This window comes from Drosophila montana, unplaced genomic scaffold (genome assembly GCF_035044405.1).
Source record: "Drosophila montana isolate Dmon_TW-CO22-7 unplaced genomic scaffold, ASM3504440v1 contig_1_1, whole genome shotgun sequence".
Classification (NCBI taxonomy): domain Eukaryota; kingdom Metazoa; phylum Arthropoda; class Insecta; order Diptera; family Drosophilidae; genus Drosophila; species Drosophila montana.
In genome coordinates, this window is record NW_026996920.1 from 1377601 (window position 1) to 1398799 (window position 21199).

The 21199-nt window shown below is 37.0% G+C and overlaps 2 protein-coding genes across 3 annotated transcripts; both read right to left on the reverse strand.

The window, feature by feature from the left end:
* Window positions 1–2574: 2574 nt before the first annotated feature.
* Window positions 2575–5766, reverse strand: Or22c (Odorant receptor 22c). The gene is made up of 6 exons (XM_064679355.1): window positions 5258–5766; window positions 3828–4018; window positions 3577–3758; window positions 3217–3318; window positions 2687–2839; window positions 2575–2625 (listed from the first exon to the last, which is right to left on the reverse strand). The coding sequence occupies exons 1-6, from the start codon at window positions 5764–5766 to the stop codon at window positions 2575–2577; spliced, it is 1188 nt and encodes a 395-aa protein (XP_064535425.1).
* Window positions 5767–7659: 1893 nt separating this feature from the next.
* Kebab (Kinetochore and EB1 associated basic protein) lies at window positions 7660–20811 on the reverse strand. Of its 2 annotated transcripts, XM_064679261.1 has the most exons (3): window positions 20616–20811; window positions 19247–20557; window positions 7660–7810 (listed from the first exon to the last, which is right to left on the reverse strand). In XM_064679261.1, exons 1-2 carry the CDS (start codon window positions 20645–20647, stop codon window positions 19285–19287), a joined length of 1305 nt encoding a protein of 434 aa, XP_064535331.1. In that variant the 5' UTR covers window positions 20648–20811; the 3' UTR covers window positions 7660–7810; window positions 19247–19284. The 2 variants fall into 2 exon arrangements, with proteins under 2 accessions (XP_064535331.1, XP_064535330.1); XM_064679260.1 differs by lacking the exon at window positions 7660–7810 and having other exon boundaries at window positions 19157–20557; window positions 20616–20810.
* Window positions 20812–21199: the final 388 nt, after the last annotated feature.

Genomic DNA, 21199 nt, shown 5'->3' on the forward strand with positions numbered 1-21199 from the left:
TTTTCAAAAGAAAGAGAAGGTATTTCAAAAGGCATTTCCCATATGCATATCGAAGGCAGCAGGCAGCTCGACGTCGCGCTTAGGGTATCTCTAATTCGGGCACTCCCGACTATTTTTATTTACAACAAAGTCGAGTTAAAACCTTGCGACATAGTTTTAAGTTTGTTTGAAAAGTGATTGAAGCCGCACTCTCAAATTACGACATGCTGCTGAATAGAAGATGAGTTGGATAAAGACCCGACCCTTTACTTTTTTGTGGTCTCTTTGCAGCGCAATGCTGGACAAGAATAACAACAGTGTTCCTCTAGTCTTCAGCTTTGAGGATGTGTCGCCATTGTCGTCGTCTGTGGCCGCGATGTCACCGCAAACGGAAACCATGAATCACACTTGAAGCTTAGCATTCCTCCGCTGCGGATGCCTTTGTGGTGTCTCCGCTGGCAACGGATGCGGACCCGGCGCATTCCTTGCCAATTTTTGACTGAATTTTTGACCGAGCAACGGGCATGGACACAATAATTAACTGTCGAGTGGATTGTGAAATACCTAGAACTACTTTACGTATACGGTTAAGTTCAGCTGATTATTGGATGGATCGAGCTATATTAAAAAAACTAGAGTATACTCTCACGGCGATAGGATCGGCGATGCACCACCAGGAGTGGAAAGACTGGATATTGGATCAAGTGTCAACATGAACATCTGTTAATTAAAGTAAGGAACTAGCTTCCTCATATAATCACTTTATTTATATATACATAAGTCTAATCGCTATTAAAATATCAGAGCACACAGATGGTATTGGAATCTTTACTAATTTTTAACTAATTTCTTTTTTTGAGATTTACAAAAGAGGCATAAAAACTAAAATGTTCTTCATCTGTGTACTACATGAAAAACGACTATTTGGATTGTTTTCTCGTGCAACGAGATGAATTATTTTGGGCATCGAATGAGTCGATCTTGAAATCAGTAAAAGTTAAAACTTAAAATTATAAACATAACTACTAACTACTAAAAACTTATCTTATGTTCGACGTGTTCTACCAATTGCATAATATCAATAAATATCTATTTCCAGAATCGTCTTGTTTTTAATCATACATCGAAGACTATCTGGTCTATGCTGGCCCAGTCCAGGCTGCTAGCAGGATTTTCCGAAAAGTGTGAAACACTTCCCAAATGAATTTGAGCAGAGATCTTTGAAAATAAGTTTGACTCAGATTGGGAGGTCGACAAAACAGTTACCGAACCCTCATCTTACCCTTCATCAATAAACAAATAAAACATTAGAATCTTATAGCTCTTTTGGTTCGGGCGTTGATCACCAATCAGTCAGCCAGACAGGAGAAAAGGTATGTATGCAGAAATTTATAGAAACTAGAGAGACAATTTAGTATGTAGGTCAGTATTTATTGCATTGCCCGGAAGGTGGGGATGGGGGAATAGGAAAGGGCTCACCTTGCGGCGCGTGTGCTGCTAAGTAAATGTTTGCGCCGTGTTTGCATAGAAGCAAATTTGATTATTTGTCACGGCAGCTGGTTGCTTGTTACACGGTATCTACACGACGACGCAGAAGTGCTCCAGCTTGTATTTACAAGGCGGCTTCCTTTTTGTAGCTCGTCTCAAATGAAATTTCGATTACACTTTCGTTGCCGCAGTATGCATTTTAATTAACGTTAATAAAAATGCAGCAGCTGCTGTTCGCTGGCAACAGCCACTGTCTCCTGTGCGCCGGGCAGTGACAACCTCCTTAATGACATTATCAGTATACGCGTTGCATGAGAGCCTCGTCCCGAGACGCTTCGCTCTTCTTAACTTCATCTGCTGCTGTGGTGCATTTAATTAATGTCATTATGCAAATTTAAGCGACCGACCACCGATTTTTTATTCCAAAAAATTTATACTTTATTTAAATTTGGCCTTGGCGTGTTGTATCCATAAACACGAGCTTGCAAGGTGCGGAAGAATGCCAAGTAACCCAAATCCTTATAAATACCCAGTCTAGTCCCATATTCCTTTTTCTAACTCTCTCTATCTACCCCGTCAATAATTTGCGTTAGATAAGAAACCTGCAAACGTGTAAGTACCTAAATGTATTAAATGTATGCAAATAGTTATTTTCTATATTTTCAAATTGGGCAACGTTCGTTGATTGTCCGGCTTTTAATCTTTTGGCTTCAACAGCCTTTTATCGAGTGTTGGCATTGATCTTTAGTACGTCTTAAATGGAGTTCTTGGCAGCAGTCAACAAAGAATTGATTCCTTAGTTTGTAGAATCCTGCATCTCTTCGAACGTCGAATGTTATCCTAGTTACAATTTCCATATGTAGTCCAACCTTGGGGTGGGTTCTAGGAGGCGACTTCACAAGGGGAATACACACGAGGACACATTTAAAGTTACAAGCCGCAAAAGAATGGAGCTCATACGAGCAGACAGAAAAAATCCATACACTCTTTTTTACATTGCGAACCGGATATAACAATGACAATAACTCGAAAAAGGAAATAAAGAAAAACGAAATGAATACATGACTCTGAATCCACATCCGTACATCAATCATAGGCCCCACAGGCTTACAGGAACGTATTTAGCAGTGTGATATATGAGCCGGTTGTGCTAAGTATCTGCAATGGATATATTATAGAGTGAAAGATTTTTGCATTTTAGCTGATAATCAGGCCTTACCGAGCTGAAGGCCGGCAGCGAAGGCGTAAAAAACGGCACCGCAATAGTTTTTGCCCTCTGCGAGCGTCGCAATATCATTAAAATCATTTTCCTGGTCCTCGCATCGCATTTGTACCACGCAACGTCGTAGAGCGTGTCGGCCACAGCCAAGCTCTATGGGAATCAGATAAGTTAATGGGGCAGAGAGAGACGAGCAGGGGAGTGTAATTACAATTTAGGACAAGTGCAGCTTGTCCATGGATATAATTGTCTTGCTTAAGAATAGGCGGTTGGGCTTGGTGTGCCTACCATTAAATATCCTTGGCAACATGTGCCATATTTTTGATATACTTACCTGAAGTTTAAGACTCTGCTTTTACCGATCGTTCTAATGGCGATAAAGCGGCATTGTAATCCCTTCCAGCAGACCTCTTAAGACATAAGGATGCTTTGCGTGGAAGCAGACAGACAGGCGGACGGACAAAATGATTACGACTCAGCTGGTCGTCATAATTATCACACCCTCTAATCATAATATGCAAATTACTAACACTTTCGCTGACGTGATTGCCGCCGTAGCAGTAGAGGAAGAGCTGCGTCAGGGCGGCTATGATGTAGCAGATGTAGGTTAAGCCGCTAAACGAGGAGGTGTTCTGCCAACGGGCGAGTCCGGCGGGTCGGCGGGTCCGGCGAGTTGGTCGAGTTGTTCGTGAAAGGAAAATGTGAAAAAGCTGTCAGTAATAGCAAAATAAAGATAGTCGGGCGTGCCCGACTTCGAGATGCACTAGATCCAGTGCTGAACTATTGTTATAAGCATTATAGCTAAAACGGAACTGATTGTTTTTAAAGCGCATATTGGCACAATATTAACTGAAAAGCAAAGAAACTTTTAGTGGACACTGTAGGCTTACCAACATAATGTCCAAAATGGTCGAGCAGAGAACGAAGGCTGCGGACAGGAAGTGCATCAACACGATGACGGTGAACTGGCGCGTCAGGTCCGTGCTGAGATCGATAATCGTATTGTGGCGATCGATTATACTGACAAGCCGGGTCCGGATCGCAGCATTTGTTGCAGGCGTAAAAAACTCCTCTGCATGCATTTGTGTGTGAGAGCAGCTATTAAAAAGGTGCATTGGCATCGGATACACCTGCTGCCTACCTTTATCCAGATCAACGAAAATGGAGCGTATATCCTGCTGTATTACCCAAAACACGCCGCTTATGTACATGCAGCTACACACGAAGAACCCGTCAATAAAGCTGAAGGCGAAGACCGTGCAGGCACCAGATGCCGTCAGCAGCAAATAGCTGAGTGGAAACAAGGGAGGCTGTGTGGCCCAGCCGGGTAGTCTGTAAATGGAAACTATATATTAATGGGATATTATTTGCTCAGTAAATAAACATCACATATAATCAATTTTACTGGAAAATTGCTAACACCACAATATTAATACTTTACGAAGCAAACAAAATATATACAAGAATTATATAAAGCAAAAAATATGTTAAAGAAATATTTGGGTTAAAACATATATTATTAAAGGAATTAATCTATTTAAAAACAAGTACTGTATCCTTGGATCAATTTCAATTCCATTTCTATAATGATTCAACACACTGCATAGCGTTAATGTACCCAAATTAATTTGTAAGCCGTGAACCTTTTAAATGTGGGTACAAAGGTTTCCTGTAAATGTACGACCCCATAATGTATATATATTCTTGCTCAACAGGCGAATCGATCTGGCTATATCAGTCTGACTGTCCGCTTTGGAGACAATTAGAGCTTCAGACTTGAAATGTCGAATGTAGCTTCTTCTCTCGCAAAAATGAGGTTTAAAGCAAGTTATCGAAAACGTGTTCTGTTTTCATTAAATCAATTTCGAGCGCATAAGAGCTAAAGACACCAACTATATAGGGTACACAGATCTAGATTTTTTTTCAATTTAGATATCTCGCTCCCGATTGGAGCACTTTTATTGCCTAAAATTTTATTTCCATCAAAATGTTTTTAGGATCAAAATTTAATGCCCAGCTGTAAATGTTAAACTGAAAAAATCTCTTATTATTAAGTTCAAGTGGCTTTGTTACTTGTACTTAAGTACAAGTACAGGTGTTGGCCGAATTAGAATTATTATTGTTACCATGAGTTCATACATTTGTTAATAATTTTATTGATATTGTTATTGCAAAAAAAACGTATATGTCTGCGAAATATTTCATATAAGCTCTGACCACCCTTTTCCCTATTTGGGGGTTGAGGTTTCTCCTTAAAAAGCCTAAGTACAACCTCTTAGTTTGAGCTGTGCGTTGATTATAAGTCAATTAGTCAGTCAGAGCAAGCAAATTGATATATACAAATTTTATTTATATATACAAATTTTAACAACTATTTTGGTCTAATTTAAGTCAATATTTTGCCCACTTTTATTCTTAATTTCGCTCTTCTTCACTCAAAATCTTTTGTTTCCAATTTTGGAAAAGAAAAAGAACACCAAAGTGTTTTCAAATGTAAACTATATTTGTGAACTGTGTGCTCATTGCATATAGATTATCTCGTGGAACCAGGCAGATTTGATTTCAACTCACATTATATTAAAGGGCAGCTCCACTTGACCTGGCAACTCCCGAAGCCAGTGGTACAGGCCCATGATCAACGGTTGGACATTGAAGGCGGTGTTGGTTATCGAGCCTGAGCTTACCAAGAGTAGACTAAGGCGATTCGCGATTGTGGACAGGCCAACCAGCATTTGTTGAGCCTCGTCGCTTCTGGAGGCGCACAGTATTCCACGTAGACGCTCTACGAAGTCGAACCATTGCCGATGGTACATGAAGAATATGCTCAGCTTGAGGACACACACGGCCTTTGTGCTGCCGGGACAGAAGGCCTCCAGAGCGCTTACCAAGTTGTCAAGATTAGCAAAGCCGTAAAGATTCTCGCCACATGCACCAATCAAGATGACCAAGAAACTAAACGCGAAGAGCAGATTTTTATCCCAACTACGTTTGTGTTCTGGCCAAATACCCAGGATTAGCCCAGAGAAACGCGGAATCCGGTAGAAGCTCTGCATAATAGCTAGTTCGGGGCCGTCAATCATTTTTTAAATGTATCTATCTGGTGAATATCGATCACACTGAAACAACCTTTAGTAGTTGAGTTAGTTTCAAGCGAGTGTCAGGTTCACAGTCCAAAAATGTCAGCTTGCTTTTCCTTTTATACGCTTCGAGCTAATTGTCTGACGTCTGCTGTCGATGTCTTTGATTAGGCATTTGGCAAAGCTAGACAAGTTTCGCTTGGACTTTGGGAAAAAGTTTTAATTGTTTTCATTTCCCCTCTCCGCTTCTCGAGCTCCCTTTATTACCTGAAACAAGCCCCTTTTTACAGGGAACTGCCTTCTTATTTGTCTACCAGCCCGGATTTCATAACATCTGCCTCCCTGACTAATTATAAATATTTATTGTGTCAGTTACTGTGATTTAAAAACTTTATTGTTGCCCAACAAAGCACAAACACGATACATTTAATAAACGTTTCTGTCGCAAAGTTTTTCATTCATATTGTAATCTGTTTTTAATTGTGATACCACAAGGCTGATTATAGCTTATAATAAATAGTTATAAAATGTTTAACAGCTATTGTTAACCTGGCATGTTACGAGTCCTTTGTAAATCAGCACATCTACATATAAAGAACCCTTTGTCCTGAATAATTTCCTGCCTGAAGGCAGTCAGAAGAAGGAAGTATATCTAGCCCTGACTTATGCGTGTCCATCTGCATAAACTCGACGATCTCGAAGACTATAAGAGCTCGAGCAGGTCAAGCTTACTTTGAATAAATAAAAACTCGCATCGTTTTCAGATAAAGCCTTTTGTTAAGTTAACCTTTCGCATTGAATTGAAACAAGAGTGCTTTAGTGGGAAGTGCCCGATTAGAAGACACCCTGAATCACGCGTCGAGCTACTCTCACAAACATTCAAGGTTCCTTCACAAATGCACACTTGCATAGGAAAAGTATCCTTGAATAGCTAAGGTGTTTCTAGTCTGGGTTTAAACATAGCACCAAAATGTGTGTAAATACCAAAAGTCAAGACTCTGCTTTAAAAATGATTTTTTTTTATTTGGTTCTTAGGTCCTGGAACTATAAGGGAAGCCCAAACACAGCCTCGCCAGAAAATGCGTAATTGATCTACAGAGAAGATTCGAATGTACGTTACGCTGAGTGCAGAGCATCTTTTTGTTGAACTATCTGAAACTTCGACGGATGGAATAATTTAATACGGGTCATGCAAATAATTTCAGTCAATTTTCCAACAACGAATACACACATTAATTTACTACTTGCGTTATGTGGGGGCCTTATATAAAACCGCAATCTAACCTGCAACGGCAGTCCTGAAATGCTGCTAAATTTACCTGTCACTTAACGTGAAAGACATTAATGTCCGAACGGACCGTAACTAATCCCGCACAGACTCAGCAACAATTCAGTTTGTTAGTCAATGTGACACACAAATGCAAGGACACAGTCTGAGCCTGCAATATGTGGCACACAAAGCAGCGATATGCAGACATAACAACGAGAATGGAAAATTTGTGCCACATAAGCTGCCAAGTGTCTGCCAACATCTGACTGTCAGTACTCCCCTCTAGCTGCCTCTCCACCCCCTTGAGTCGCTCAATAAATTAATGCACATACTGTAAATATAAAGTGCCTTTTTAAAATTTCCATGATAATCATGTTGCGAACCTAAGAATACCTGTAATAACAACATTGGTTACAAATCAAGAAACAAACATAGTTTTTATTTAGTTTTTTAATTGTATTAAATTTTCAATTCATATTTATATAATTTAAGTCAAAGTCTTGATATCTATTTTAATTTGAATAATACTTAATTTAATACTATTTAATAAAACTTAAGCGCCTTGTAAGCCGGATAGGAGGCATTCCTCTACAAGACGAGCCTGTCAGTGGGATGCCAGTGCTGCCGGCGACGGATGGGCTGTTGCCAGAGCAGGTGGCCTGCCCTGATGGAATCGTTGCTTCAGGTGCGGTGCCTGTTAATTCGATCCCGGAGTCCCAGGTCCCTGTGTTGCGCACAAGTTTACACACGCCCTGAAGGAGCACCCCACACGTGCAGCTAGAAAGATAATATACTCGTATAATTAAAGCTCGGTTTCAGCGTGCCATCGGGCTTTGATGCGGCAAGTGCAACCACCGATGTTATGTTCCCTGGTAAAAAGTAAAAGAAGTCAAAACTGTTTTAAGTTATTTTAATTGAAACAGCGCCGAAGTGTATTTACCTGTATAAATATGTTATACTCAAATGAAGAATTCAACTATTTTATACTCAAATTTCAGCTTAAGTCGATGCATTTTTAACAGCTGCATTTCCGTTGCCGTTTATCGGCTCGAAAGCCATTGTCCCTAATGTAACTAGCAAACGCAGAGACCCTCTCGGCTGGCATCCTTATCCCTGCCATAAATTGTTACTTGGATGCAATATTTTGTTCAAGGATCCGGTGCCTTCATGCATCATCGTCGCAGCAGCGCATGCCACTGAATTATGCGCCAATAAATTTGTTATTTCCACTTGCAGCAACATTATTTCGTGAAACGCAGCTGGTCTCTCCTTTGCAGCCATGTGCTAATTTAGTCTAGTGTTTAAACAAATATTAGTTAGTCAAAACCGTGTGTGCACTCGCATTATGCACGACAAGGACAGTGACAATTGGGCGCAACAGGGCGTATGATTGACATCACAATTCGCAATGCTAGCCGCGAATGGACGCCGTTAAGCTAATTGCCTAATTACGAGCAGTTGACATAGAGCAGTTGACTGTGCAAGGGAGGTATAAGACGATGCCGACTTTTTCATTCAATTTAAGTCAGCGCCATATTTTGCCTAGTTGGCTAGTTTGTTGTTAAGTCCCAAAAGGAGTTATAGGTAAATACTCATATCATAGTTTGGACTTCGCTGCGGCAATTGCACTTGGACTGCTTTTTATGGATGGTGTGATTTAAATGCTGGGCAATGAGGTGGTTTCAAAAACTGTTAAAGCAACCCACGTGAAAGTTATCACTTGGTAGTAAATGTAGAAAGCGAAGCGTGGATCCGCATGTCCATGTATCCACATAAGCATAAACAGGCGAACACATGTGCGACAATAAAATGCAGTTAGCGATTCGTGCGGAGAAACTACAGACATTTGTCCTGTTTTCTGCTCCCTGCCCGCTGCCCCCTGCCCCCGAAACTGGTTGGTATATCCAGCCTCCTGCCCGAAAATAGGGGCGCATAAGCTAACAACGCAAGAACCAGACCAACAATAAACGTGGCAATGGGTTTCCCATTTGAAAGCAACATTTGCCCAAACAAGCGAAGGCAACAAACTGCAGCAGCAGGTTCTGCAGCAGCAGGTCCTGCAGCAGGAGTGAAAACGCAATTGAAAAATGCCACAGTTTGCATAAATCAGCGGAAAAGCGCCAAAGCGGCACACAAACCAACCGAACGAACAACCACAACTGCTTCCTAGCCAACCGCGCAAACATGGCCAAGCGTGCTGTAAACATGGTCAACACGCCAGCCACCAGCTCAGGGCAAATATAATTTACTGATAATACGATTGGCAATCAAAAGGCCCATGTGAGCACCTCGAATAGTTGCTCCTTTTTTTTGTGCAATGCCAAGGGGTAAAATGCCAGAGACAAGTAAAAACGGACCAGTTTGTTTGTCTGTCTGTCAGTTGGGTTGATAATTGTGAGGTGGTCTAGCTGAAGGAACTACAAAAGTTTAATCAACTTAACCTATACGAATCAGTACTATCGACTGGCATCAAAAAATAAAAATCTAAATTTTTACCCATATCGACCAAAAAGCAAGCGGTTTCATCGCGTTTTTTTTCAAATTCGGGGTCGGCTCGAAAATGAAAACTTTTTTGATGATTTTTATTGAATATCTCGGGTGAATACTGTCAGATTTTGAAATGTTATACCTTTTTGAATTCGTACTGATCCCTACTATCAATCTGCATTCAAACATTTTAAAAATCGATGGGTTAAGAAAAGTGGTTGACCAAAAACCGATTCGTTTGTAAAGTCAACCTTTTTTGATGATTTTTTGTATTATCTCAGCCAAATAATGTCCGATTTGGGAATTTTCTACCTATTTGGACTCGTAAGGATCAGTACTATCGATTGGCATCAAAAAACTGAAAATCTAAATTTTTACCCAAATCAACAAAATGGCAAGGGGTTACATCACGTTTTTTCTCATATTCGTGGTCGGTTCGAAAATCAAAACTTTTTTGATGATTTTTATTGAATATCTCGGGTAAATACTGTCAGATTTTGAAATGTTATACCTTTTTGGAATCGTAGGGATCCCTACTATCAATCTGCATTCAAACATTTTAAAAATCGATGGGTTAAAAAAAAGTGGTTGACGAAAACCGATTCGTTTGTAAAGTCAACCTTTTTTGATGATTTTTTGTAATATCTCAGCCAAATAATGTCAGATTTGGGAATTTTATACCATTTTGGACTCGTAAGGATCAGTACTATCGATTGGCATCAAAAAACTGAAAATCTAAATTTTTACCCAAATCAACAAAATGGCAAGGGGTTACATCACGTTTTTTCTCATATTCGTGGTCGGTTCGAAAATCAAAACTTTTTTGATGATTTTTATTGAATACCTCGGGTAAATACTGTCAGATTTTGAAATGTTTTACCTTTTTGAATTCGTAGGGATCCCTACTATCAATCTGCATTCAAACATTTTAAAAATCGATGGGTTAAGAAAAGTGGTTGACCAAAAACCGATTCGTTTGTAAAGTCAACCTTTTTTGATGATTTTTTGTATTATCACAGCCAAATAATGTCAGATTTGGGAATTTTCTACCTATTTGGACTCGTAAGGATCAGTACTATCGATTGGCATCAAAAAACTGAAAATCTAAATTTTTACCCAAATCAACAAAATGGCAAGGGGTTACATCACGTTTTTTCTCATATTCGTGGTCGGTTCGAAAATCAAAACTTTTTTGATGATTTTTATTGAATACCTCGGGTAAATACTGTCAGATTTTGAAATGTTTACCTTTTTGAATTCGTAGGGATCCCTACTATCAATCTGCATTCAAACATTTTAAAAATCGATGGGTTAAAAAAAGTGGTTGACCAAAAACCGATTCGTTTGTAAAGTCAACCTTTTTTGATGATTTTTTGTATATCTCAGCCAAATAATGTCGATTTGGGAATTTTACCATTTGGACTCGTAAGGATCAGTACTATCGATTGGCATCAAAAAACTGAAAATCGAAATTTTTACCCAAATCAACAAAATGGCAAGGGGTTACATACGTTTTTTCTCATATTCGTGGTCGGTTCGAAAATCAAAACTTTTTTGATGATTTTTATTGAATATCTCGGGTAAATACTGTCAGATTTTGAAATGTTTTACCTTTTTGAATTCGTACTGATCCCTACTATCAATCTGCATTCAAACATTTTAAAAATCGATGGGTTAAGAAAAGTGGTTGACCAAAAACCGATTCGTTTGTAAAGTCAACCTTTTTTGATGATTTTTTGTATTATCTCAGCCAAATAATGTCAGATTTGGGATTTTTATACCATTTTGGACTCGTAAGGATCAGTACTATCGATTGGCATCAAAAAACTGAAAATCTAAATTTTTACCCAAATCAACAAAATGGCAAGGGTTACATCACGTTTTTTCTAAATCGTGGCGGCTCGAAAATCAAACTTTTTTGATGATTTTTATTGAATACTCGGGTAAAACTGCAGATTAAATGTTTACCTTGAATACTGTCTGGTTAAGAAAAAGTGGTTGACCAAAAACCGATTCGTATTGTAAAGTCAACCTTTTTTGATGATTTTTTGTAATATCTCAGCCAAATAATGTCAGATTTGGGAATTTTATACCATTTTGGACTCGTAAGGATCAGTACTATCGATTGGCATCAAAAAACTGAAAATCTAAATTTTTACCCAAATCAACAAAATGGCAAGGGGTTACATCACGTTTTTTCTCATATTCGTGGTCGGCTCGAAAATCAAAACTTTTTTGATGATTTTTATTGAATATCTCGGGTAAATACTGTCAGATTTTGAAATGTTATACCTTTTTGAATTCGTAGGATCCCTACTATCAATCTGCATTCAAACATTTTAAAAATCGATGGGTTAAAAAAAGTGGTTGACCAAAAACCGATTCGTTTGTCAAGTCAACCTTTTTTGATGATTTTTTGTAATATCTAGCCAAATAATGTCAGATTTGGGAATTTTCTACTCTCAATCTGCATACAAACATTTTAAAAATCTGGGTAAAAAAAGTGGTTGACCAAAAACCATTCGTTTGTAAAGTCAACCTTTTTTGATGATTTTTTGTATATTCAGCCAAATAATGTCGATTTGGGAATTTTATACCATTTTGGACTCGTAAGGATCAGTACTATCGATTGGCATCAAAAAACTGAAAATCTAAATTTTTACCCAAATCAACAAAATGGCAAGGGGTTACATCACGTTTTTTCTCATATTCGTGGTCGGCTCGAAAATCAAAACTTTTTTGATGATTTTTATTGAATATCTCGGGTAAATACTGTCAGATTTTGAAATGTTATACCTTTTTGAATTCGTAGGGATCCCTACTATCAATCTGCATTCAAACATTTTAAAAATCGATGGGTTAAGAAAAAGTGGTTGACCAAAAACCGATTCGTTTGTAAAGTCAACCTTTTTTGATGATTTTTTGTAATATCTCAGCCAAATAATGTCCGATTTGGGAATTTTATACCATTTTGGACTCGTAAGGATCAGTACTATCGATTGGCATCAAAAAACTGAAAATCTAAATTTTTACCCAAATCAACAAAATGGCAAGGGGTTACATCACGTTTTTTCTCATATTCGTGGTCGGCTCGAAAATCAAAACTTTTTTGATGATTTTTATTGAATATCTCGGGTAAATACTGTCAGATTTTGAAATGTTTTACCTTTTTGAATTCGTACTGATCCCTACTATCAATCTGCATTCAAACATTTTAAAAATCGATGGGTTAAGAAAAAGTGGTTGACCAAAAACCGATTCGTTTGTAAAGTCAATCTTTTTTGATGATTTTTTGTAATATCTCAGCCAAATAATGTCCGATTTGGGAATTTTATACCATTGTGGACTCGTAAGGATCAGTACTATCGATTGGCATCAAAAAACTGAAAATCTAAATTTTTACCCAAATCAACAAAATGGCAAGGGGTTACATCACGTTTTTTCTCATATTCGTGGTCGGCTCGAAAATCAAAACTTTTTTGATGATTTTTATTGAATATCTCGGGTAAATACTGTCAGATTTTGAAATGTTTTACCTTTTTGAATTCGTAGTGATCCCTACTATCAATCTGCATTCAAACATTTTAAAAATCGATGGGTTAAAAAAAAGTGGTTGACCAAAAACCGATTCGTTTGTAAAGTCAACCTTTTTTGATGATTTTTTGTATTATCTCAGCGCCAAATAATGTCAGATTTGGGAATTTTATACCATTTTGGACTCGTAAGGATCAGTACTATCGATTGGCATCAAAAAACTGAAAATCTAAATTTTTACCCAAATCAACAAAATGGCAAGGGGTTACATCACGTTTTTTCTCATATTCGTGGTCGGCTCGAAAATCAAAACTTTTTTGATGATTTTTATTGAATATCTCGGGTAAATACTGTCAGATTTTAAAATGTTTTACCTTTTTGAATTCGTACTGATCCCTACTATCAATCTGCATTCAAACATTTTAAAAATCGATGGGTTAAGAAAAAGTGGTTGACCAAAAACCGATTCGTTTGTAAAGTCAATCTTTTTTGATGTATTTTGTAATATCTCGGCCAAATAATGTCCGATTTGGGAATTTTATACCATTGTGGACTCGTAAGGATCAGTACTATCGATTGGCATCAAAAAACTGAAAATCTAAATTTTTACCCAAATCAACAAAATGGCAAGGGGTTACATCACGTTTTTTCTCATATTCGTGGTCGGCTCGAAAATCAAAACTTTTTTGATGATTTTTATTGAATATCTCGGGTAAATACTGTCAGATTTTGAAATGTTTTACCTTTTTGAATTCGTACTGATCCCTACTATCAATCTGCATTCAAACATTTTAAAAATCGATGGGTTAAGAAAAGTGGTTGACCAAAAACCGATTCGTTTGTAAAGTCAACCTTTTTTGATGATTTTTTGTAATATCTCAGCCAAATAATGTCAGATTTGGGAATTTTATACCATTTTGGACTCGTAAGGATCAGTACTATCGATTGGCATCAAAAAACTGAAAATCTAAATTTTTACCCAAATCAACAAAATGGCAAGGGGTTACATCACGTTTTTTCTCATATTCGTGGTCGGCTCGAAAATCAAAACTTTTTTGATGATTTTTATTGAATATCTCGGGTAAATACTGTCAGATTTTGAAATGTTTTACCTTTTTGAATTCGTACTGATCCCTACTATCAATCTGCATTCAAACATTTTAAAAATCGATGGGTTAAGAAAAAGTGGTTGACCAAAAACCGATTCGTTTGTAAAGTCAACCTTTTTTGATGATATTTTGTAATATCTCGGCCAAATAATGTCCGATTTGGGAATTTTATACCATTTTGGACTCGTAAGGATCAGTACTATCGATTGGCATCAAAAAACTGAAAATCTAAATTTTTACCCAAATCAACAAAATGGCAAGGGGTTACATCACGTTTTTTCTCATATTCGTGGTCGGCTCGAAAATCAAAACTTTTTTGATGATTTTTATTGAATATCTCGGGTAAATACTGTCAGATTTTAAAATGTTTTACCTTTTTGAATTCGTACTGATCCCTACTATCAATCTGCATTCAAACATTTTAAAAATCGATGGGTTAAGAAAAATGTTTGACCAAAAACCGATTCGTTTGTAAAGTCAATCTTTTTTGATGTATTTTGTAATATCTCGGCCAAATAATGTCCGATTTGGGAATTTTATACCATTTTGGATCAGTAAGAATCAGTACTATCGATTGGCATCAAAAAACTGAAAATCTAAATTTTTACCCAAATCAACAAAATGGCAAGGGGTTACATCACGTTTTTTCTCATATTCGTGGTCGGCTCGAAAATCAAAACTTTTTTGATGATTTTTATTGAATATCTCGGGTAAATACTGTCAGATTTGGAAATGTTTTACCTTTTTGAATTCGTAGGGATCCCAACTATCCATCTGTATTCAAACATTTTAAAAATCGATAGGTTAAAAAAAGAGGTTGACCAAAAGCCGGTTCGTTTGTAAAGTCCATTTTTTTGATGATTTTTTGTATTATCTCAGCCAAATAATGTCCGATTTGGGAATTTTATACCATTTTGGATCAGTAAGAATCAGTACTATCGATTGGCATCAAAAAACTGAAAATCTAAATTTTTACCCAAATCAACAAAATGGCAAGGGGTTACATCACGTTTTTTCTCATATTCGTGGTCGGCTCGAAAATCAAAACTTTTTTGATGATTTTTATTGAATATCTCGGGTAAATACTGTCAGATTTGGAAATGTTTTACCTTTTTGAATTCGTAGGGATCCCAACTATCCATCTGTATTCAAACATTTTAAAAATCGATAGGTTAAAAAAAGAGGTTGACCAAAAGCCGGTTCGTTTGTAAAGTCCATTTTTTTGATGATTTTTTGTATTATCTCAGCCAAATAATGTCCGATTTGGGAATTTTATACCATTTTGGATCAGTAAGAATCAGTACTATCGATTGGCATCAAAAAACTGAAAATCTAAATTTTTACCCAAATCAACAAAATGGCAAGGGGTTACATCACGTTTTTTCTCATATTCGTGGTCGGCTCGAAAATCAAAACTTTTTTGATGATTTTTATTGAATATCTCGGGTAAATACTGTGTGCATTCAAACATTTTAAAAGTCGATGGGTTTAAAATAGTGGTTGACCAAAAACCGATTCATTTGTGAAGTCAATCTCTTTTTATTGTTTTTTTGTAATATCTCGGCCAAATAATGTCCGATTTGTGAATTTTATACCATTTTGGACTCGTAAGGATCAGTACTATCGATTCGCATTACAAAATTAAATTCTCATTTGTTACCAAATTCAACCGTGGTCGATTTGAAAATCAAAACTTTTTTGAGAAGGAAGGTCCTCCTGGTGCCCACGCAGTTCGAGTTTGTTTCCGATAATCGATAACTTCCGGGTCCTCTGAGATGATAACAATAAGTATTGCAAGGTACTTTTTGCTATTTTTCCCGAATAAAATCTCCTATTTAAAACTATTAAGCAGGTCGATAGTCTCAGTCTGTAATCTTGATTTAAATTCTTTTTTATAATTCACGACTCATGTCGTAGTTCAGGCGGAGGTTAGGAAGGGGATGCATCGATATTCGTGCGAAAAATAATACACAGGTTGCACGATGTAATTTTAATGAAATTCGAACTTTTTTATACTTATTATTTCTTTTATTTAGTATATTTTTGTTTCGTTCTTAGAATTTAAAGCTTTAATAACTATAAAAATGTTTGTTCTTATATTTTAACTGTACCAAGCAGTGCAAACATAATTAAATTATAGTTAAATCTAATTTAAAAGTACATTTATGCAACAAAAATGCAATTTGGTCGACAACGTGGGTGAAATATGAGCTTCTGCATGCGCTTATATTATTTATTCATTGTTATTACGATTAGCTTCATTTTGTGTAGCGATAAGTAGATTAAGTTAATTTAAAACTCACATTTGGAGTGCCCACACGGGTTCTTAATTTTATAATTATTAATCAAAAATAATACAATTATAAATATTATAATTATTAAACAATAATATAAAAACGTACCAAGACATTACTTTGTTAATTGTATCAATTCGTTTGTATAACAGGATAATTTACTAACAATACACAGAGTACAAGAAACAAATGGTATAAAACTTGCAACACAGAAACGACCAAAATACACAAATCAAAAATACAAAAAAAAAACAACTTAAACCAGTTAACTCACCTAACAGCACACTTTGGATACAAGCACAATATACGAGCGTTCCGCATTCTGAGTGAGTAGAGAGTGAGTGTTGTGGTTAATAAACGCTGTGCCTTACAAAATAAAATAAAAAAAAAAATAGCGCACCTAAGGTGGCTGCTATACACAAAAACGCCGACACCCGGGTGGTAGACAGCTCAGAAGCTACAAACTGAGCTCGACTACCTGCAAAATGTCATTAAGCAGAGAAAGCCTTACACCGCTACTCACTCAGCGAATATTAAAATTATAACAAACAAAACCACTAATAAAGTTGAACCTATTGCCGGAGTCAGCCTGCCGAAGTCAAGAGAATGTGTCCACAGGATTGAAAGCCCCTTCTGCGAATATACGTGCAGACACTGCACAGCCAGCCAATAAAAAATAAAAATTTTAAAAGTAATAATTTTCACTGAGAGAACGAGTCCAAGGTTGAAAAATCTGCCGCTAGCGTTATTAATAACGTCAAAGTAATAGATCATAGGGAAAATTTAGAAGATATTGCCATTTTATTGCTAATTATAACCATTGTGTCCATTATTTCGTTAGCGTTAAAAATTTATGCTATGCATAATGAAGAATTAAGAAACGCTACTTGATTAGGGCTAATGAGTTAGATATAATATAAAATCTCGAAAATTTTAAAAATTTGAACAGAGAATAAAGCATAGTATATATATATATATACTACCAAAAGTTATGGAATGGACAGTTATAGCGCGACAAATAAATGATTTTAAAGAGAAGTTTGAAAAGTCTTATAAATGTGTCAACAAAGACACAACACTCAAAGTAGATACGTTAATATTCCATATTAATGCGTTAATAACCCAATACAACAATATTGTTGATATTGTTACCAAATATAACGATAAACTTACAACAGAACATGGGAAGCAGTGTCAAAAACTTTTACAATCGCTAAATACAAGATTGAAAAATAGTGGCATCAAAAGAAACATCGAGATAAACATTCACGATGATTTAAAACTTTATGCTGAGTTTAATGAAAGTCAACTTGACGAATTGAAGGAATCAAAGCCAATAATCGACACAGAATCTGACAGTGAACTTGAGACACTAAAGGAATCACAAAAATAGCACAACAAGCCCTAGACAGGGAATACGTAAGACAAATTTCGTCTACAATCCCTGAATTTGATGGTTCAAAACAGTTTTTTAACAGCCTTGCGCATAGTTGAACGAACAAAAGGTGATCAAGAAGACCTAGCCGTCGAAGTTATCAAATCAAAGATAACTGGTCCCATTTTGTACAAAGTACAAGATGTAACAACAATTTCTGCTATAATCCAGAAATTGAACGGTAACGTCAAAGGTGAATCCCCTGACGCACTAAAGGCGAAACTGTTTAATATCAAACAAAAAGGAAAAACAGCTTCACAATATACTGTTGAGATTGACAACTGCCCAAAAGCAACTCGAAGCAGCATATATTGATGATGGCCTAGACCCTGACAACGCAGAAAAATTATCAACCAAAGAATCAATTTCTGACATGACCAAAAATTGCTAACATGATAAGCTTCGTATTATCTTAGAAGCAGGAAACTTCGTCACTTTCAATGATGTCATGGGTATATATATCCATTGCAGCACTGAAATGTACCACAGAGGCAGAGGTAGAGGTAATAATTACCAAAATACCCAAAGAGGTAGACCAAAATATCGCGGTAAATTTTACCAAGTCAAAATCTTGATAAAGCTTCTAAGCCCAACGTATACGACGTCATTAAAAACGACGATATATTTTAAAACATGGTAAAAAGATTGTTGCAAGAATTGAGATTAGCGACCTTTATACTAATGAAACTTTCGACTTAGGTCAATTTTTCGAAAGGCTTGAAAAAGAAGCCGGTATAATAGGAATTAGCCAACTCAAAGTGGCACCGAGCGAAAAGATCTTTGAATTCATTTCAATTGATACTTTTAAACAAATGGGCAATAAAAATCTTAAAAAACGTAGAGTAGCGCTACTCAAGCCGGTGAGCCTAATAACGAAAAAGAAAAAGAAGCTATAATGTTTACATTTATATGTTTACAAGGAGGCCACAATGGCATAACAAAGACTTCAAATAAAATCAAAAGACACTACTATTGGAAAAAAATGACGCGTCACATAAAAGAGTGCATACGTAGATGTCAAAAATGCCAAGAGTCAAAAACAACGACTCACACAAAAACCTATGACCATTGCAGAAACGCCGATAAATGCGTTCGACAGAGTGATAGTGGATACTATCAAGGAAGAGGGATACGAAGCAAACAAAATAATCTTCGGGAATGTACAGGTTACGAACTATCACTTCCATTTCTAATATTTACATATTTTGCACTCTTACTAATAAACATTTTGATTTTGTTGCAATAAGGAAAATTCAAAACAAAATTCAAAAGGAAAGAAAAGAAAATATATAATTTTACATTATCTAATATAGACATATCATTAGCTAAATATCTAGTATGGACACATTATTACCTATTTATCCGAAATGAGTTCTCTTGTGTCCTGCGCTTTCAATTCCATTGTAGCTGTTTAAGTTTAAGTTGCCGCTCTTGTATTTCAGTTAGGGTCGGTGAAAGAGGCAGTTCCAACGAGCTCTGAATATCATCTCCCTGAAGATTAGGTAAGCACAAATCGCGCATGAGTACATTGAAAGCCTCTATATTATTTTTGAGACGCTTGCGGGTCCGCTCAGCATGCTCCTCAAGTTGAGTACAATGGTCTCGCAGTGAATTGTTGTAAACATCTAATATATGGGCGTAGGCTTGGTAGCCGCTTTTTTGTTGACACAAGCAGTTTTGCAGTTCTTTTTTGCAATTGTTTCTTCGCCATATTTCAATGCACATACAACCCATTCCCTGATCAAGCTGCGAAGACTGCTGACTCAGCGCATAAAGCTGTTGCTGGTGTAATTCAAGCTGCCTTTGCAGGCCGGCTTCTTCCTCGAACACGAGGCGTAGCTGATTCTCTATTGAATTAGTCAGTTGTACCTGTTCGGCCAATTCCATTTCCGTATTCTGTAGATCCTGCTGCAGAGTAGCAATGTCCTTGGCGCTGGATAATTCATCCTGAGTATCGCTTGTAATCTGTGTGTTCTTACGAAAATCAAAATCGCACATGAAAACTTCATTCCCCATCGGTGCAAAGTCCAATAGAAAATCCAATATCAGCATCAAATGGTGCGCAGAAGCGCTGGGCACCAGTAAAAAAGATTTGTTTATTTTGTGTGGATATTTTAGCAGCTGCATCGCATGAATCGTCTGCTCAATGTAATTTTCTTTATCCAATGGCTTCAGCCGAACGCCAGTAAATGCCAGCAAATGGCTGAGAATGCGCACAAGCTCGTTCACGTTCATTTTTTGAATGCCCCGCTGTGAGATCGAATTAAAAGCAGTTATTTGCTTGACATAGGCCAAAATGCGATCTTCTATTTTCTTCATGGCGTCTTTGTTAAAGTCTAACTTACGCCTAGGTAGGCGACCATTCTCCTTGTGAGGCATCACAAACTCTGTCGGTTTCGACACAGATGTCACGGGATATTTGGAGGCGGATGCCGAACGAACGTTCGTGTGTATTGGCGACTGCAATAATTCCTTTGTGCGTCGAGGCTCTGAATAAAGGGTGTTGGACATAGGGCCCATTAAATTAGCGCATTTTGTAACATTTATTGTTGGCGCAGGAAGAGGCCTCTTTAGTTGCCTTTTCTTGGATGTGGAACTCGGCAGTTGCTTCGTGTGCAACGGTGACTCCAAGAGTTGCTTAGTGGTGCGGGGTTCTGTGGGACACCTGTAACACGATATTGCAATACTGTTTAGCTTCACTCTTAAAACTTGAAAGTACATACCGTAAATAAATGTTGGGACTGGCGGCCTCCATCACTTATTAATAATTTTTTTCTGAATTCGTTCAAGTTGCTTAAATGTCAGCACTTTTATAATTTATATTGCATCAATCAGCGTTCTTCTGTGACGCTAAATAATTTTTGGACGCACCGGGCATGCAGCATGCAGCGTTGCCAGATATTCAAATATATATTCGATAATATACGATAATTATCGACTGCGCAATGTCAATAAATAATTCAAATAAAACCTATCGTATTTGATATCCAGGTAAAGCAATTGATTTAACTAATTCAAATTAATTGAATTGTTTTAGCTTATTTGCCTATTGTTTATTTTAATGGTCAACTCAAGAATGTGCACTGGACTCTCGTGGCTCCCAGGGCTGACACAATTGTCTCAGATACTGCAAATACTAGAGACTTTAAATCTTAAATACATATTCTCCTAACCCTGAAATACACAATTTTAATTTTGAAAACGCAGATTAAAATCGTTTTTTAAACTTTTTTTTAAACACCGACTCTGGTCATGAATACTTTGATCTATGGGCACTCCCGACTACAGTTCTTTAATCTGCTTTTTA

Excerpts from the sequence above, each read along its gene's own strand:
- Or22c (XM_064679355.1), bottom strand. The coding sequence starts at position 5,766 with ATGATTGACGGCCCCGAACTAGCTATTATGCAGAGCTTCTACCGGATT. Across the intron at positions 4,019-5,257 it reads GAGCTGCCCTTTAATATAAT|ACTACCCGGCTGGGCCACAC; the intron begins GTGAGTTGAAAT and ends TTCCATTTACAG. Across the intron at positions 2,626-2,686 it reads CGCTGCCGGCCTTCAGCTCG|ATACTTAGCACAACCGGCTC; the intron begins GTAAGGCCTGAT and ends TATCCATTGCAG.
- Kebab (XM_064679261.1), bottom strand. The coding sequence starts at position 20,647 with ATGGAGGCCGCCAGTCCCAACATTTATTTACG. Across the intron at positions 20,558-20,615 it reads AGTCCCAACATTTATTTACG|GTGTCCCACAGAACCCCGCA; the intron begins GTATGTACTTTC and ends ATCGTGTTACAG.